Raw genomic sequence first — 19,190 nt, forward strand, 5'->3', positions numbered from 1 at the left:
ATATTCTCAACACATAATTTTTTTAAATATTTAATAGGAAAAATATATATATAAAATAAGTATATTATAGATTCTATACTTATTTGATCAATATATATTATGAATCTATTTTATATATTCAAAACTTATATTTAATTTATATTTTGCATTGCTTTTTGGTAATATTTTAAATATATATTTGAATATATCAAACTATTATTAAAGATATATTATTTATATATTTTATTCGAGGTTCTATCAAATACAACTTTAAATATATAAAATATTTATAAAATACATATTTGTGCTACTAGGGATGTTGCAATACTTGAATACTTTGAAATACACGGCCTACTAATTAAACTTATTATAATATTATTGTTATAATGATGTATTAAGGATTGTGGTAAAGACAAACATCATTAGTTAAGTTTGTTTGTTTCAATACCTACATCTAATATATAGATCAAATGTATTTAATTAAGTTACTGTATGCTTTCAGTGCATTGGCAAATATAGCTTTAACTTAAACATCAAAAACATTTAAAAATAACAAGAAACAAAACGGATGAAGGGAACTAAAATAAGGTGATTTGTTCTTAAATAGAGACGAAGAAAGCAAATAATTTATCATACGGGTATGCCTATAATGAGGTATAGCCTAAAACAAGCTTCCATAGTTAATTTTATTTCGAATACTTAAACAATGTACTTTTGCAATCACTAGATTAAGACAAAATAGACATAACCTCAATCTGACTAAAATCTGTATTTCGTGCGGTGTTGTCGCTTTGATTTCCAAACGAGTTACCGGTACTCAACTAGTGATCACCAACTCACTTCTCAACTGTTGGATTTCAAAAACACCAAATCCTGTTGTTGGTTGAGTTGAGTGTTGACGATTGACTAAACTCTCAACCATTTCAAAAATAGGGCCCCAGGTCCATATAGATGGATGTATACTTCAATGTCGAATAGTCTATGATAGGCTAGAAGTTACAATAAGTTGATGTGATACTTTAATGTGAGATGGACCAGTTCAATTCATAGCATTTGCAAATGAGAGTTTTCAATGATTTCCCTTCAAAGGTTTTAATATTTTCAATCGCAAAATTTCACTGGCAATAAAAATGGAAAAAGAAATAGTCCTTAGTCATGACTTTGACTTATAATCAGAGCTTCAATTAAACAAGGTTTTTTTGAACAAATTTAACTGATCAATGAAGTCAAAGGTTAAATTTACCTTTTTCATTTATGTTCTGCAGCCGAGTACCAGATCGGCACCCCGGCGCCCAACTCCTTGTGCTCCTTCACGGTTCTGGGGAAGGCTAAGAGAACCGGAACCATCGTGTCCCCGACCTACCCCGGTGCATACCCCAAGGACCTCTCCTGTAGTTATTTGTTCATCGGAGAACCTGGTCAAAGAGTGCGGCTGGAGTTCCGGGATTTCGATTTGTTTTTTGGTGGCCCACAGTGAGTAACGTAAATGTTTTGTCTTGAACTTAACAGGTAGAGGATAGTTGAAAATAATGCACATGAAGCTTGAAATTGTATTTAGTTTTGATTGCTAGAATAATTAAATCAATCCCTTTTGTATAATTCCTTCCAACTATACTTAATAATTCTACTGGGTAGCTCATTGTTGGGTAGCTCATTGTTGGGTATTTTGCTGAAATTCATGTTTAAAGACTGACCTTATCAACGCAGACACTATTGGCTTGTGATCTATACCCTTATGGTTCTTTGTAGTCTAAGTTCATTAAGGACAGACAGAGAGAGACCAGTGACAGTCATATGATGACTGGCAGTTGAGGTTAAATAAATGAACAGTTGTCGGTTTTACACTCTGTACTACAAAAGAGTCTACAACTTAGTTTCTATTCATCAATATTAAACACAGCCTAGTTATAATGTATTTTTATGTACTTGTAATTTTACACCTTACAACAGACTGAATTAGGATTTATAATTACCCAGCACTGGCTTAAATTCAACCTACCAATCTAGAAGATCTCAATATTATTGGTCAACTGAAGTGGAAAATACTAATTACTTTTAATATCCAAATATCTCTTCCAAAATCTTTGTAATTTGTTTGAGCTTTCATACCTTGATAATATGAAATGAAATATTATATTATTACCGGATATATAATATAATAATAATAATAATAATAAAGCGGAGGAAGAATGCAGAGTGTGGAGGAGTGATTTCTGCCCTTCCAGTAGCGGTCTGCTCCACTTCTAGGCAAACAGTACCTTTAAATTACCTAATTCAAGAAAAGAGCTGACTTCTTTCTCCCCTTACTGCTTCCGTGCCTAAGAAAACCCAGTTTTAGAGGATGTGACTCATAGCTAAGTCAGTGATGATCCTTAGTGATATACTGGAAGATGTAGTGCAGGGGAAGCCGAAGACACTACAACTGAGCTACTTATATCGGAAACACAAACCCTGCATTCAGCTTATAGAATGAACAAAATTCACTGACTTGATAAATAGTTTGTCTGAATGGTTTTGTTTTTTAAGGTAATCTAATAAAATGTTTGATTTTTAGCTGTCCATTTGATGTAGTCAAAGTATTTGATGGGCAAACCAACGACAGTGCCGTTATAGGAACGTACTGCGGTCAACAACGCAACTTGGTGCTTTACTCGTCAGAGTCGTCGCTCTTTGTAACTTTTGACACACTACAGCGCACTGCCAACACCCAAAACAGAGGATTCAAGGGCATTTTTGAATTCAGCGAAAGTTTTGTTAAATTAGGTGAGATTTTTTCTGGTATTTGTTCAGCAGTAATATGTAGCGAAACATAGAGTTAAGGTACAGAGGAAACTTGCGTATGAGATTTCAGCTCTAGTATGCTGTGCCTGGAAATATTTGTGACAAGCAGGGAAGATCCGAAGCAGCGAGCACTGTGTGGAAAATCCTATCGCACAGGGTAATGGTCATTCTCCTCCTTGAGCGTTGTATTACATGTGTATGGTGTTGGACTTAGCCCTAAACAGCAGAACTAGTGCTAGACACCACTTAAGTGTACCATTGAATGTTTCCTCTGTACCTTACTTTACTTCTGTGTGGGTAGGGAACAATTAATGCCAGAAAATCTCCTTGAATGACAGAATTACCATGATACAGTAAAAACAAATCTCTAGCTGCTAAAAAGTTTCACAACATAAATATAAACACTAAGATGTTCTGTGTTTAAGCGAAATATAACCAACAACTGCTTTATGTCCAAAAGCAGCCTTTTGAATATGACTTAGTAGCCTATATGATTCACTGGCATATAGCCCAGAGCGCCTAATTTTTAAGGGTACCAAATTCCCTTATTTTTTACAATATTCTCTTGATTAGTTTGGTTTGTTACAAAAAACATAAAAAATACACAAATTTTAAACAGTACTTTAACATTCAACATAATGTTAAAACTCATTTTAACTATAATAATTGTACTTTAGTTGCAAAAATTTCCCACACTCCCCTCAGCAAAGGGTGTAAAATCCTAAACTATTTGCAACTCAGGGCCACCTTAAACTTGGGCCTGTTCTCAAGTTTACAATTTGTGAACTATAAGGTGTGAAAAAATGTCCGCAGAACTCTTTGGTCAGATATGTGTTCTTCAGATAATTAGTCCAAAATTAATGATTACTAGCTGACCCAGCGAACTTCGTATCGCCTAAGTTATTATGTCTGTAACTCTAACCTTCTTTCATCTTCACTCTCAACTATGCACCACGAAGGGTTGTAGAAATGTTAAAACTGGTGGAGATCTAATAATGATTTTTCGAGGAATGTATAATAAATTGTTAATTTTACTCTTAACTTGTTGTCTCAATAAGTCAATAATTTGTTGTCTTGTTACAGATTTTATAGCGAAAAACGACGGTGAACACATAAGAGGTTCAGAGTGTGATCAGAAGATTTTAAGTAAAAAAGAATCAAGTGGCTTTGTTTTCAGTCCAAACTACCCTTTCCCATACATGCCAAAAATTGTATGTCGATATTTTGTTTATGGAATGCAAGATTCACAACACTTAGAAAGAGTTCGTTTGGACTTTATGAAATTTAATATTCCTAAGCCAAAAGAGAAAAATGAGTAAGTATTAAAATCTGAATTAGGACATGAATTTGGAAATATTAATATAAATGGTGAAGTAATGAGAGCAACCCAATTTGTGAATAGTACAAATGTAATACTATATATCTTGTACATAAAATAGTTCATCAAAACACACAATTTTTTGCAATTTTAAGTTCAGAGACTACAAAGTTTTCCTGGAAGACCTTTTTATGGACTCGAATATTTCTGGGCCTCTCACGCTTTCCACATTTGATGGTGTACAGACAAATTTGCAGCTTCCACCGATTCTTTTTAGGGTTGAAAATGTTATCCTAAATTACAGTATTTTACTCAGTTCCCTATAGTTTTCCAATCTGGAACGGCGTTGATGAAATGTGGTTCAAACAATGTTTGAGTGTATGCAAATGAATTTCAATTGTTGAAAAAGATATCCAGAGCAAAAGCACAAAGCGAATGACTACATAGTGCCCTGTATACTAATTAACATAGTTTACTTCAGATTATAAGCACAGCTGTTTATTCATTGTTGAAATTACTTATGTGTATGTGACTGCAAAATCAATTTGGGCGCTCTCATTGCCTTATACCCTGTCTTAAGCCAAAAACTTTCTTTTGAATCTGATTAGCAAGGAAAGTTAAGGGAATGATACAATGTGCAATTGGTATATTCAGAAACAGTTAAAAGTTTTAATCACATAATATTACAGTAATGTATTATGTTTACACTCTAATGAAGCATAATAATCGGTGCCTATTAAGGGTGATGTTATACAATTCACATTACATCATATACATAAACAAAGGATATAATTTGTGACTTCTGCAAAAGAAGATAAATAATTTCTATGCTAGATATTAAACAAGTAGGTAGCAAATAGGCTTTTTCAGTTGAATCTTGATCTTCGGAAGATGTGATGTTGAACTGGAAAATAGTTTAGCTTGCACCAAAGATAGATTGCTACTACATTGTTCGTTTTGGTTAATTTCTTAATGCAAATAAATGTTATTGGTGTAAAACACACAAAAAAGAATAATAATACAGGGTGACACAAAGGAACCGGGTGTTTATTAAATAACTAGTACACAGTAGTTAAGTGGAATAAGGTTTTAGTACTGTACATACATAAGGTAAACATTTGCCATTTGTTACAAAACAGTCATTTTTTAAATGACGTCATACATATGGCGGCCATTTACTTCTCTACAAATGTTCACTCATGGTCAGATGGTCTGAAAATCCTCTGAAACTCGGGTCAGGAGGTCTTGTTAAATGCCATTGATATCTTCTGTGATTGCCAACTTCAAATCCTCTAGAGTGCGTGGTTTGTGAGCATAAACATGCTCCTAAAGAAACCCCCAAAGGAAGTAATCAATAGTGTACAAGTCAGGTGACCTTGGCGGCCACGGTATGTCACCAAAGCGAGAAATAACCTTGTTAGGAAACATTCATTCAATACTGCTCTCACTCTGTCGATGTTTTCGGGTGTTCTCGAAGTTCTAACAAGGCCTGGTGGTTTCTTTCTTGTTATATTTCCAGTTGTTCGGAACCCTAAAACCCATCTTAATCGCATATTTTGGCTTGGAACCGTTCCTTGGCATTCAATATTAAAATGACTACTAAATTCCCGCTGGATTTGACGATGGATTCACCATTTTGAACCAAAGTATCGTATGCAAAAACGTGATGGTCTAGGGTCCATTAGCCATTTCAACAAAGATGGCAAGCCTCACTGAAGGTAATGACATAACCTCAATCCTCCTACCACGTGGGACAACAATGGAACAGCTGTTTAAAAAACGTCCGGTTCCTTTGTGTCACCCTGTACAATATAACAGGATTATTATCCAGGATATTATTCAAAATGTTGGTCAAATCTGCAGTCCCAAGCTAAAGATTCAAGTCAAGCCAGGTAATCTTTAGCAGGAGTTTCTTGCAGCTGCAGTGACGGGTACCTCAAGATCTACCTGAAAGGTCAGGAGGCAACAGACTCTTATGACAAGTTTGATCATGAGTTGTGCGGAGAAGAAAGTAGCCCCTCACAAGTGGTGTCTGACGGACCCAGACTTGTCATGGTGTTCAGCAGCGGGGAATTACAAGGCGGGGGCTTCAAGGCCAAGTACACTTTTGAAACTGGTTAGTAAAACATGAATATATTGTCATCTTCTTGGACCTATACTGTTACAGCCTCAGTGCAGGGTATTCAATTGTCTGTTTGACTTCCGCACAGTTGTTGTAGCAAGTGATAAAAAGCTTGATAACTGTGCAGAAGTCTATTGCCCTGAAGTCAGGAGTCTATGGCACTGCAACGAGGCGGAAACGTCAGTTGAATGAATTGTTACGTTTTGTTTTTACACAATGGATATCAAATAGAAAAAATATCGCAAACTAGACTAAACTTGACATGAATAAACTGAGAGTGAGATAACTATCTACTTTGATGTGCTCGTTCTAAATGCTGCCAAAAATCAACATGTTTGTAATAAATTTCAGCGGCAGCACTCCTGCTCCTGTATAAACAATTTAGACGGATTACATCTTTCAAATGTTAAAGAGAAACTCCTAATCAAATCGTCTAGCTAGTAGTTAGGTAATTAAATGAGACAGAAAGCAGACAAAATACTCAAAATGGAAAAAACCTCGATTATCATCCATTTTTTGGAGATAATGTTATCTGTGCATCACTGGTTGAAATACCGATGTTACCATCAATGATTGACCTATATGGTCATCCCTACTATGTAACCCTCTTTGTGTCTGTAATCAGAGTACACTGAGAAACTGTGAAAGATTATTTGTGAATCTAAAACATAAAAAAATTACCCATTTACTTTGCCGTATGTTTCAGAGTACCGCATTCCTGGAACTGCGGCTCCTGATGGAAGTTGCAGTTTTACTTATCGCAGCTCAAGTCGGAAGAAGGGAGAGTTCAATTCCCCTCGTTATCCTTCAAACTACCCAAGTCAGACAAATTGTTCCTATATATTCATTGCTACACCTAACGAACAAGTTACTTTGGTCTTTGACCATTTTAAAGTTAGAGCTGATCAGGCTAATACTACCGCTGGTTCTTATGGGTAAGTATTGTGGCTAAAATGTAGAATGTAGGATGTAAAGTTTGGTTAACATAGTGTATAACAGTGGTCAGTGGTTTAAGCCTAGGTTTCTAAAATTTTGCCACAAAAATATCTGTTACCGTATTAATTGTTTAGTGATGCTGCTATTTTGGTGTATCAGAAACCAGAAATCATTATATTAAAATAACTTTTTTTTGCCTAGATTTTCTTGATATTAAGATGTTTTTTGTCAACCCTATGGACTTTTCTCAGGTTGTGTGGCATCTTCAGGGGGTCTTACACAGCTACCTTTTTATCATTAGACTCTATATTTTACAAAACTATTTACACACCTCAGTGGTATCGCGGTTGGGCTGAGCGATAACACGGTGACTGACACAGGATGGAGTCAGGGCAGGAGGTCTTTTTTTACCTTTATTCTTGAGAGTGAGTTGGACTATCCAGGTTTTGGGTCAAAGCAGGTTCCACTTCTAGGAAAACAGTAAGCATTAAATTACCTAAGACAAGAGAAAAGCAGGCTCCGCTCTCCGCATTTTGCTGCATCCAGCCCCTAGGAAAAGCCAGCTTTAACCCTTAACCGCGACAAGGGGGTATGACACACCACCACGTACAATAATTTTGTCATAACTTTACAAGTATGGTGGCAACCCTGGTGAGCATAACAGTAACTGCCTAAAATAGTATATGCCATCTTCTGGCCGCAGGGTTTTTAGTCTTGACCGAGTCATTGACCTGTTATCACCACCCTGGGTGTGTCATACCCCCATGCGCATGCTTGTGTTACCGTGGTACTGTGCTCATTGGGGGGTCTAATGTACCCCTGTGCGCGTAGTAGTTTCTCAGTTTTATCATCATAATTAGTTTATAACTTTATTATTTATAATTTTGATAGTATTGAAAGTTTGCAAAAAAAAATTTATAACTCTGTAAACCAATTGGATGGAAATGTCAAACAATAGAATCCACTGATTCAGCCTCCCAGTGCAGAGGCGCTGTGCATCGTCTGCCCATGATAAAAAGATGCGAAGACCAAATTTAAGTGTAAAATAAAACCAATGTGCCAGGGACAAATGTAAAACATTTGTGAAGTGTGTTTAAAAGGACTTCTAAACCAACAAGAACATATACACTATCAAAGAAAGTATTTAATTTTGTATAGTATTTTATTTTCTATAAACCAGGAAATGTATTAATTCATGACATATTTACTCCTTCCATAGTAACCCGGTGCGCACTCAGCGTAAAAAAAAACAGCGTGTGCGCTTAAGGGTTAAGCTGTATCATGCTACTGAATCACTTACAATAAGACTTTTACACAAGTTTAACTTTTTCTGTTGTTGGGACAGCTATATAAAAAATTAATAGACTATAAAATGGAATTACTCATCCAATATGAGTAAACAAATAGCTCTTGATATTTTATGAACAAAAGTAGCAGTAATATAAGTACAATAATATTTTAGATACTGAAGCCGTACCAATTTAGTTTTTTAGTGCATTGACCATCCATTCAAAATTCCTTATACTAGTATAAATAAATTAGAGAAGCCGATTACAAATTTTGATTACATCATTCTAACGGTGTTTTCACCACAGCACGACGGTGTGCCAGGAGGATTGGCTGGAGATGTACAACATGTACCGTGATGGAACCGAGAAGCTGATCGGAAGATATTGTGGCATGACGGCGCCTGGACCGCTGGACTCCACACGTGGTGCCGTCGGCATTAAGATACTTCTGCACTCCGACCAGGAGGGAGTCTTCAGCGGCTTCAAGGCCAGATACTCGTTTGAAGTGGCTAAGTCTATTTTTGGAGGTATTTATGCCATGTTATGCTGTGCCATCCAAAAATATACCGTGATTTAAAAAAAAATGTGTCTACATAAGTGATTGTTTCAATGACACAGCTGTCTTTGATTATTGTTGGTGGTGTAGTCGATAGTTTTCACGTTTAAGAACTGGACAGGTCCAATACACTATTGTCCAATAACTGAATAAAGGCATATATAGTCAATGATAAAGGGCTGTTTTGCCAGAAGCAGCTGGTGCGTCTAACTCTCCGCGATGATCGCTCCACACCAATTACTGTCAAATGCTTTGCATTGTTTCAGGTTAGTCTATTTTGACAGAAGCGTCAATCCCTACAGCCGCCAGCGTCTGTAACTGCGAACCAAAAACAAAAAACTCTTTATAAGGAGGTTATACTGTCTGGCTCTTTTGATTCTGCACTGAAAATAACCCAAAAACATGTATCACATATGCCTGTATTTCGTCAAAATTTAATTTTCAGTTAAAAAAACTGATACATCTCCCCCAAAACACCGTTCCACCTAAAATTTGTTATGGACTAATAGACTCGTTAGATTCTTATGGTAATCCTTATGACAAAAGGAAAGTTTTCACCATCAGGTTTCATCAACCGACCATTTTTTTTTTTTTTTTTTTTGGCGGTGTATTTGGTATTATTTTACCTGTACTGATTCTCTGATCAAATAATCGCAAGGAACAGACGCTAATGGCATAATAGCCCGAGCAATAGATGCTTAGCGATCATCACTAAAGTTTCAGATGCACCACCCCCTTCCGGCAATAACATAGAAACAATATAGGATTGTTAGAAAATAAGCAGAATGGGAATGCCGTTCCCACATGTTCCCCCCACTACACCACTGAACAATACTGACAGCTTTTAAGATCCTGGGCAAAGAACCAGCTGTTATTAGTCAGTAACACAGCTGTCATATCATTCATTCAATACTCATCATTCAGTAAGTACCGGGTGACCGAGACATTTTTATTGTAAAAGCAATAAAGGAAACTTGTGTTTTCTTTATAACTAATTTCAGCTTTTATTATTTAAGTTTCAGTGGAATTTAAATTTACTATATGATGGAAATTTTAACTTGGCAATCCAACAAATTAGTTTATTTTAATCTTACACATTTCTTACGTTGTAAATAAATAAAACAAATGTAAAAAAATAAGTATTTTTTGATATCAGTTCCTATATGGAATTAATATGCGATCACAGGTTAATACAGTAGCAATCAGCTACAATAGCATTAATACAGCATAGTACAGCGTATTTAAGGGAAGTGATTTATTTCTTGGTACTAAATTAAATCTTTCTTTAAGTATAAGTAAAACCTCAGCAAGAGCTAATTTCTCTCTGAAATACTATGATATGATGGATTAGGTAGCTGAAGACATGGATAAGTCTGATTCAAGCTACTAAAAAGATTATTGTAATATAATTAACTTAAATACTAATTCAACTGAATACAGCTGTCCCAAATTATGTAAACAATAAAAGAGTGAATACAAATTGTAAAATCTACCGTTAAATAAAAATGAACCATTGAGTTGACGCGAGTCGCCAGTGCACACAAACATCACCAATACGAAACAATGTTGAGTAATCTTTAGTGTAATCTTTGCTCAATAGTTACAACTGATGTTTTTCCCTTTGTACTGTATTTTGTAATTTGCTAGTTAGTATACTGTGGATGGCTTGTTGTAAACACATGTTACAAGTATTTTTTTTTTACTTTTTCCTTGCTATTTTGTTCAACCAACATAGTTACTTAGGAACCCATAAGGCCAATAACAATTTTTTAAATTTTCAAATGAGTTGTGTAGCGGAATACAAATTTTCCTGAGGTAGGGGCTGTCACCAATCACGTTTTTAGGGCTATATGTCCCTAATTCCAAAACTTAGTAAAAATCCTTCCGCTGGATTTCGAGATATATATTACAGACAGACAGACAAACAGACTTACAGTTCGTATTATAGTAAAGGAACTTACAATATAGGCGACATAGGATACTCCCGTTATAATACACATTTTGGTGTGTTTGTATCAGAAAAAAAACTCTAAAAATTTGGAAAAGCACTAAAACATCAGTAGTTTAGTGGATGTACAGCTGTCTAAACCCTTGTGTCTAAGTCCGATATGTTAACTACGGCTTCGGCTTGTTACACACCAGTTTATATGGCACTAAATATGCAGGATTACAGTTTTAATTTTTAGTTTTTAGTTTGAGATTTATATGTTGTTAGCATTTCAAGGTTTTTTGAGGCAACAGTCAAAATCCAGGCCCTGTTAATATCTAGCATAGCGTCAACCTTTTGTTATACCTCGTTCACAATATTTAGGCGGTATGAGGGGAATTTCCCCTACCACTTTTTTGTATTTAATGTATGTTGCTTAATCAGCTGTTGAGCTATTATTTTAAACGTAAGGGTCAAGTGAGGAGATAGGGATTTCTTCCCTTAAAACAGCCTAAATATTTTGAACGAAGTATAGATACAATCATTAATTTTGAATGTTGCCCCAACTTGATAGTTGATTGTATTCTGTCTGTTTAACTTGTTCTCTACCGACTGTAAATCTTAATTTTGAGATTGAAGATTGACAGTAGTGAACGTGTTAATGAATCACCTGATCATGGCAGAAAGGAGATATGAATCGTAATGAATCTTTAGGAAGTTGATGATTTAGTTTAAGAACCACTGAAAAATCAGTTGCATCAACCAACAACTCCATCACAGGTCAAATTTTTTTATATGAAAATCATTGCAATAGTTTGCATTTCTGGACTAAAGAGATTCGGAGAAGTAAGAGATTCTTGTCTTGTTTCAGACTGTGGAAGCAATGTTAGTAGCAGTGATTATGGTATTATAATGAGTCCAAATTTTCCTTTAAACTACGAGGGGCCAACGCGGGGCATGGCCAGTAAAACATGCAACTGGTATGTCAATGTGAGGCCCAATCACAAGATTCTGCTCAATTTCGAATTTTTCGCTGTAGAAGGAGATCCAGCCTGTGAGTAGCGTATTTTCTGTTGGATTATTTACTATGTGTTATTACTGTTATTCAATATGTAGGCCTACTCTAAGTGTGTCATAGTCCAGGACCTGACTAGGGTTCTGTGTGCATGTCGTGTATAGAGAATTTTGCTTTTGCATTTCAATATAGGTGTCTTAGGAAGTGTTTTCCACTCGGGTGTCAAGTTCGTACCTGGTACGTTTTCGAGCTATGACGTCATCAAGATGGCGGCTCGGCAATTTTTAAATGCGTATATTTCGCAAACCGTTTAACGGATCGGGATGATTCTTTTTTTGTTTGAAAGATACTTTTACAAACTATCTTTTTTGTATTTACACATTTGTTGTAAACTTAATATTCACCGCACAATATTGAAAAACGTCGTTTTTATTGTTATTATATTTATTGTTTTGCTTATAACTTCTTAACCGCTGATAAAATCAAATACCACCCGCTGCAAAAGTTGTAGATAATTCTATACCCTTTCCAACGATACCAAACAATATGTGATTAGACCTAAAAATATAGCAAAGAGATTGAATAAACTGTAAAAAAACACTGAAAGTGGTGTACGGTCCGGGAAAGATTAGTCCTGGACATGACTAGGGTTCTGTGTGCATGTTGTGTATAGAGAATTTTGCTTTTGCATTTCAATATAGGTGTCTTAGGAAGTGTTTTCCACTCGGGTGTCAAGTCCGCACCTGTTACGTTTTCCAGCTATGACGTCATCAAAATGGCGGCTAGGGAAATTTTTAAATGCATATATTTCGCATACCGTGTAACGGATCGGGGTGATTCTTTTTTTGTTTGAAAGATAATTTTACAGGAAATGTTTTTTGTATTTACACTTTTGTTGTCAACTTAATATTTATCTCACAATATTAAAAAACGTGGTTTTTAATATCATTGTTTTTGAAATTTTCTTCATAACTTGTTAAACGCTTATAGAATGAAATAACTAGGTACCCGTTACAAAAGTTGTAGATAATTTTATGCCCTTTCCAACGATACCAAACAATTAATGTTTTAAACTAAAATTAAAGCCAAGAGATTAAATAAACCGTTAACAAACACTTAACATGGTAGATAGTCCGGAAAATATTGCGGCTGGAACAATCCTTTAAATTCGTATATTTCGCATACTGGTTAACGAACCGGGATGATTCTTTTTTTGTTTGTAAGATATTTTTTAAGCCTATCTTTTTTGTATTTACACCTTTGTTGTTAACCTACTATTTGTCAAAAAGTTATAAGCAAAAGTAAAATAAAAATAACAATTAAATGTACATTTATTAATATTGTGGGATAAATAGTAGGTTAACAACAAAAGTGTAAATACAAAAAAGATAGGCTTAAAAAATATCTTACAAACAAAAAAAGAATCATCTTGGCTTTAATTTTAGTTTGAAATATTAATTGTTTGGTATCATTGGAAAGGGCATAAAGTTATCTACAACTTATGTAACGGGTAGTTATTTCATTCTATAAGCGTTTAACAAGCTATAAAGAAAATTTAAAAAACAATGATATTAAAAACCACGTTTTTTAATATTGTGAGATAAATATTAAGTTGACAACAAAAGTGTAAATACGAAAAACATTTCCTGTAAAATTATCTTTCAAACAAAAAAAGAATCACCCCGATCCGTTACACGGTATGCGAAATATATGCATTTAAAAATTTCCCTAGCCGCCATTTTGATGACGTCATAGCTGGAAAACGAAACAGGTGCGGACTTGACACCCGAGTGGAAAACACTTCCTAAGACACCTATATTGAAATGCAAAAGCAAAATTCTCTATACACGACATGCACACAGAACCCTAGTCATGTCCAGGACTAATCTTTCCCGGACCGTACACCACTTTCAGTGTTTTTTTTACAGTTTATTCAATCTCTTTGCTATATTTTTAGGTCTAATCACATATTGTTTGGTATCGTTGGAAAGGGTATAGAATTATCTACAACTTTTGCAACGGGTGGTATTTGATTTTATCAGCGGTTAAGAAGTTATAAGCAAAACAATAAATATAATAACAATAAAAACGACGTTTTTCAATATTGTGCAGTGAATATTAAGTTTACAACAAATGTGTAAATACAAAAAAGATAGTTTGTAAAAGTATCTTTCAAACAAAAAAAGAATCATCCCGATCCGTTAAACGGTTTGCGAAATATACGCATTTAAAAATTGCCGAGCCGCCATCTTGATGACGTCATAGCTCGAAAACGTACCAGGTACGAACTTGACACCCGAGTGGAAAACACTTCCTAAGACACCTATATTGAAATGCAAAAGCAAAATTCTCTATACACGACATGCACACAGAACCCTTGTCAGGTCCTGGACTATCAGCCTCCAATAAGCTCACCATGGTTGTTGTTGAAAACCTTAGCTCAACCACAGGAAAGTAAGGTACAGAGGAAACATTCAATGGTACATGTAAGTGGTGTTTAACAGTAGTCGCTGGTGTCTAGCACTAGTCACTTCTTCTACCCCCTCGCCATCACATACTACCAACACTCACAGTGGAGGAAGACCCTAAGCCCTGTGCGATAGGAACTTCCGCACAGTGCTTGCCGCAGGATCTTCATTGCTCGCCACAATACAATTATATTGCCCCTATCGCGTATCTGCACGCACAGACAACATACTAAAACTGAAAGCGTAAGCAAGTTTCCTATTTGCCTTTACTTCTCTGGCTCAAAAAAGAATTAAATGAGATAAAAATGTTATTCAATTTGGAAACTAAACCTCATAGTATTTGAAAGGGGGTTGATGGAAGTACGTCAATTTTTGGCTTTGAGGAACAGGTTACAGATACATCGGATATACATAGTTGTAGATGTTCTACTTATCATGTAGACAAACTGGATGGTGCTGGTTCAGTTATCAGCAGTTTTGCAACACTTTCATACGTTCTGCAGAAATTCTGTCAACACGGTATTTAACTCTTCCCGCAGCAAACATGTAAATGTTGTTGTATGAATCTCTTTCTAGAAGATAAATCTTGTTCAAATTTACAATGTCATGTTCTTATTAAAATAAAATCCTGTCCAAACTAATTTTTATTCTCAATTCATAATCTAGCTACTGTTTATTTTAGGGGTCATGGATAAATCCGTACCATTTACCACCATTACTACATTTGATTGGAGTGGAAATAAATTAAAAAGGGCAAGGAATTTAAAATAACTAATTAATTAACAATTTTGCCCGTCCTAAGTATGTTGGAAGGGTTTACGTCTAAGTATGATAACTGTCTTAAAAGTCAAACTGTTTTTGACTGAATTTATTGCCACAATCTTATAGCCGATCTCAATATCAAGTTCTCAGATAACCTTACCCTACAAATAGAATATTGTGTTTCAGCAAGAGGATGTCCGGCGGCCGTGGTGAGACTGTGGAACACTGTAGGAGCTCCTGACAGCTCTGTGCCTATAGAACTCTGTGGAGAGAAACCTCCAGGGGACAGGTGGCAGTACATGTCAGAGTCCAACAACCTCCGTATTAGGTAATAGGTCCAACTACCTCTATAATATAGGTCCAACAACCTCTGTATTAGGTATTTGTTCCTACCCTAGTACCTTAGTAGCACCAAAATGTTTTAAAAAGCTGCAGCGAAAACTCTCATCAGCTCTCTATGCCCTCAGAGAAATCACTAACGAAGAAACTATTAAGATGGCTTACCATGGAATCCTTGCTTCACACCTAAAATTCGGCTTAATTGCATGGGGAAGTGCCAGAGAAAGTCAACTAAAAGAAGTAAAAGTTATTCAAAAGAAAGCAGCCAGAATCATTAACCAATCCCACTATCTTGAACACTGCAAGCCCCTTTTCATAAAACACCAAATCCTAACTATATAACCTCTCAATACATATTTGACTGGGACAGTGGCGTTGTCCTGTAATCCAGCTACTAGGAGTTCACGACTTGTAGAAATTTATAGAGATGCACTGTGGATACGATACTCCCTTGTGTGGATTAACGTTCGCACTAGTGAGTACTACGACTATCCGCAGTTCTATCCTGATAATTTAACCTATTTGTTAATACTAAGGCTAGAATGTGGTTCGGATTCCACTATAAACTGTAGGTCCCTTAGTTGCAATTAGCTGTTTGGGTTATTATTAACAGCTGTGTCTAAGGAATATGTCGGCCTTAGTCACTAACAAGACTCAAGATCTAACAGATCTACAAGATGCGCCACTCATCCTACACTCATCCTTCACTCATATTTGGGTTAAAATTCGTACATAGTGGCGTCCCCATCTTAAATAATTGATAATGGACACCATCAATTTCTTAAAACAAATTCCGCCTGAAATCAGACAAATGAAACGACACAGCCACAACACCAGATCAAAATCAAAATAAAACACCCAACAAAACAGATGTATGTATAGACTTTTTTTTTAAGTAGTATTAAATATTTACAATGTAAGAGAGGAATTGAGCTACATTAGGTCAAAAGCTCACTTTGCAGTGTGTGGTTGACATCTACGTGCTCATAGAGTGCACCCGCCCACTATACATAAGAGATAACCAAAGCAGTATGAGGTGAATGTAAATTCAAATATTGTAGATTGCTTTTATATATTTTTTACATCATAATATTTTTATATTTCTATAATCAGTCATACAAATTATTTTAGAGTGACTCTTTGATTAAGGTCTTGCTGTTTATTTTTTTATACAAGTTTCAGTTTTGCTTGATTTTGAGCAACAGGTTATCTAGTTATATTTTAAACAGTAAACGAGCTGTTGGCCCGTCCTATGTACGGGAATAGAGTAGTCCATTAAAACTGTATAGCGTGTCTATTACTAATTCAAGCATAGTTTAAGCAGTTCAAAATTTATAGTAAAGAAAAAGCTGCCAAGATGAATTAAAACATGTTTTCATTGTTATTTTCCCAACCTTTCCTCAAAAAGTCAAGTAGGAAAATAATTTCCATAAGCTTTCTTTTAAAGATTCGTGAGCTTCGATTTGTATACAGCAATGGTTATAGAATCTTACTTATTAGTGGGGTTGTAGGCCTATAGTTGCATATAGTGGCAGAATATTTCAGTTCTGGCGGGGAGGCTGCAATTTCAGGTGGTTATAGTATACAAGTTTTTGAACCTAAAACCGCACAGACCCCAATTTTTAAGGACCTCGGTCGTCCTTAATGACGTCATCAAGATGGCGGCCGTTGGCTATAATTGAATTGGCTATAATGACAGAATGCCTGAACCGATGTTTATGAAATTTGGCACACAAGTGCTTGAATACATTATCTTGGCCTAGGTTGTCGAGGTTGATCAAGTCGTTTCAAAATGGCGGCCGTTAAAAGCTAAAATTAAAAATAATCTTTCAGTGTTTTGTGTTCTCAACTCCCTTCAGAGATCTGCAGCAACCTATTCACTTTCCTTGCAATCAAAGGTTGCACTACCGTTTTTTGCATTTCATGGAATAGGAAAAATACCCCCACCACAGCAAACCTGCAGATTAAGTGAGTTTCCATTTCCCTAATTTGATTTTCAATTAAATCAAATTCAAAAACATTAGGTTTCATGAGTACCTAGGTTTCCTGCTACAGGGAGATTAATAAGGTTAGTTTTTATTAATATATTATTAGTTTAGTTTAAAATGAATAAATTTGCCATGTTTCATTAAAATATAATCATAAACAAGCAAGATACATCAGTTTATGTACCGGTACTCTCCGTAATAATAACATAGGAGTTTTAAATTTACAATGTTTTGAATTTTCTCTGTAACCAATAACCTTATAAAAACACTTCAATTCACTGAATTATTTGTTTGATTAATATCTTCAAAATAATTTGGAGAAAAATTTGGGCATTTCACAAAAAAATTAATTGGTATCTTCTACCTTTACATACATGCCAACTTTCATAAAAGTTCAGTCAAAATTATCGAAGGATAAAATAATGAAATGAAAATCAAATTAGGGAAATGGAAACTCACTTAATCTGCAGGTTTGCTGTGGTGGGGGTATTTAGCCTATTCCATGAAATGCAGAAAAGGTAGTGCAACCTTTGATTGGAAGGAAAGTGAATAGGTCTCTGCAGATCTCTGGAGGGAGTTGAGAACACAAAACACTGAAAGATTATTTTTAATTTTAGCTTTTAACGGCCGCCATTTTGAAATGACTTGATCAACCTCGACAACCTAGGCCAAGATAATGTATTCACGCACTTGCGTGCCAAATTTCATAAACATCGGTTCAGGCATTCTGTTATTATAGCCAATTCAATTATAGCCATTCTTACGGCCGCCATCAAGGACGACCGAGGTCCTTAAAAATTGGGGTCTGTGCGGTTTTAGGTTCAGAAACTTGTATACTATAACCACCTAAAATTTCAGCCTCCCCGCCAGAACTGAAATATTTTCCTGCTACCCAACCCGAAATATTGATATATTTTCAATATTGATATATATAGGAAATATTGATTATATTTCCTATAATCAATGGCAAAATCGCAGAGTAAATAAACTAACCTAATAGTTCTATACAATATTTTTTTATTCAACCAGCTGTTAGTTATAACAAATTATATTGCATTAAAACAAACTAAATATTTTAAAGACTGCTCAAAAAAATAAATGAGAACATCTAGTATTTTACATTGTATATTTAAATAAACTCTCGTCCTCTTACTGAATCCGAAAAAATGAACGTATCAATAAAATTAACATTACACATAGTATAAATAAGCCAATTCTACGTATTTAATTTCATATTCATCCAAATGCTTAATTTGTGTTGAAAACTCTGAATGTTTACAGCTGTTATGTTAAGCAAATTATATCATACCAAAAGCTAGTTTAGAATATTAGTGTTGGCTGCTAGACTTTTTAAAAATTAAAACTTAATTTCTAAAAAAAACTGGGACTCTAAACTAAAATTATGGCTTCGACATTCCCTAGGTCTCAAAATTATCTTTCTTTCAACACAAAAATCATGAAATAGATTACATTTATCATTTTAAACAGCAAATTACAAAAAAAAAAAAAAATTCTAAAATTGGTAAAAAAGATTTACAGATTTAAATAAATAACTTTCTTCATAATGAACAGTTTTACACATTTGAAGAATACCATGTGAAGAAGATGGACAACCCACTGGAATAAATTAATGTAAACAAAAATTTGACATACCCATATGAAAGTTATTGCATAAAATACTGGATATATAAATCTAATTCTTATTCCTGC

At 35.0% G+C, this 19,190-nt stretch overlaps 1 protein-coding gene across 2 annotated transcripts in view; it reads left to right on the plus strand.

Moving 5' to 3' along the window:
- The window catches only part of LOC128989864 (dorsal-ventral patterning tolloid-like protein 1), a 189,417-nt gene that overhangs the window by 164,423 nt on the left and 5,804 nt on the right, over positions 1–19,190 (plus strand). For both annotated transcript variants that reach the window (XM_054411953.1, XM_054411954.1), the window contains 8 exons: positions 1,245–1,452; positions 2,534–2,742; positions 3,844–4,075; positions 5,998–6,194; positions 6,907–7,135; positions 8,732–8,952; positions 11,780–11,962; positions 15,340–15,481. In XM_054411953.1, the coding sequence (XP_054267928.1) occupies positions 1,245–1,452; positions 2,534–2,742; positions 3,844–4,075; positions 5,998–6,194; positions 6,907–7,135; positions 8,732–8,952; positions 11,780–11,962; positions 15,340–15,481 (1,621 nt within the window). The remainder of the gene's footprint in view (positions 1–1,244; positions 1,453–2,533; positions 2,743–3,843; positions 4,076–5,997; positions 6,195–6,906; positions 7,136–8,731; positions 8,953–11,779; positions 11,963–15,339; positions 15,482–19,190) is intronic.

The sequence above is a fragment of the Macrosteles quadrilineatus genome, unplaced genomic scaffold (assembly GCF_028750875.1).
Source record: "Macrosteles quadrilineatus isolate MER2022 unplaced genomic scaffold, UCM_ALF_1.0 Scaffold_3__2_contigs__length_128488019, whole genome shotgun sequence".
Taxonomy (NCBI): domain Eukaryota; kingdom Metazoa; phylum Arthropoda; class Insecta; order Hemiptera; family Cicadellidae; genus Macrosteles; species Macrosteles quadrilineatus.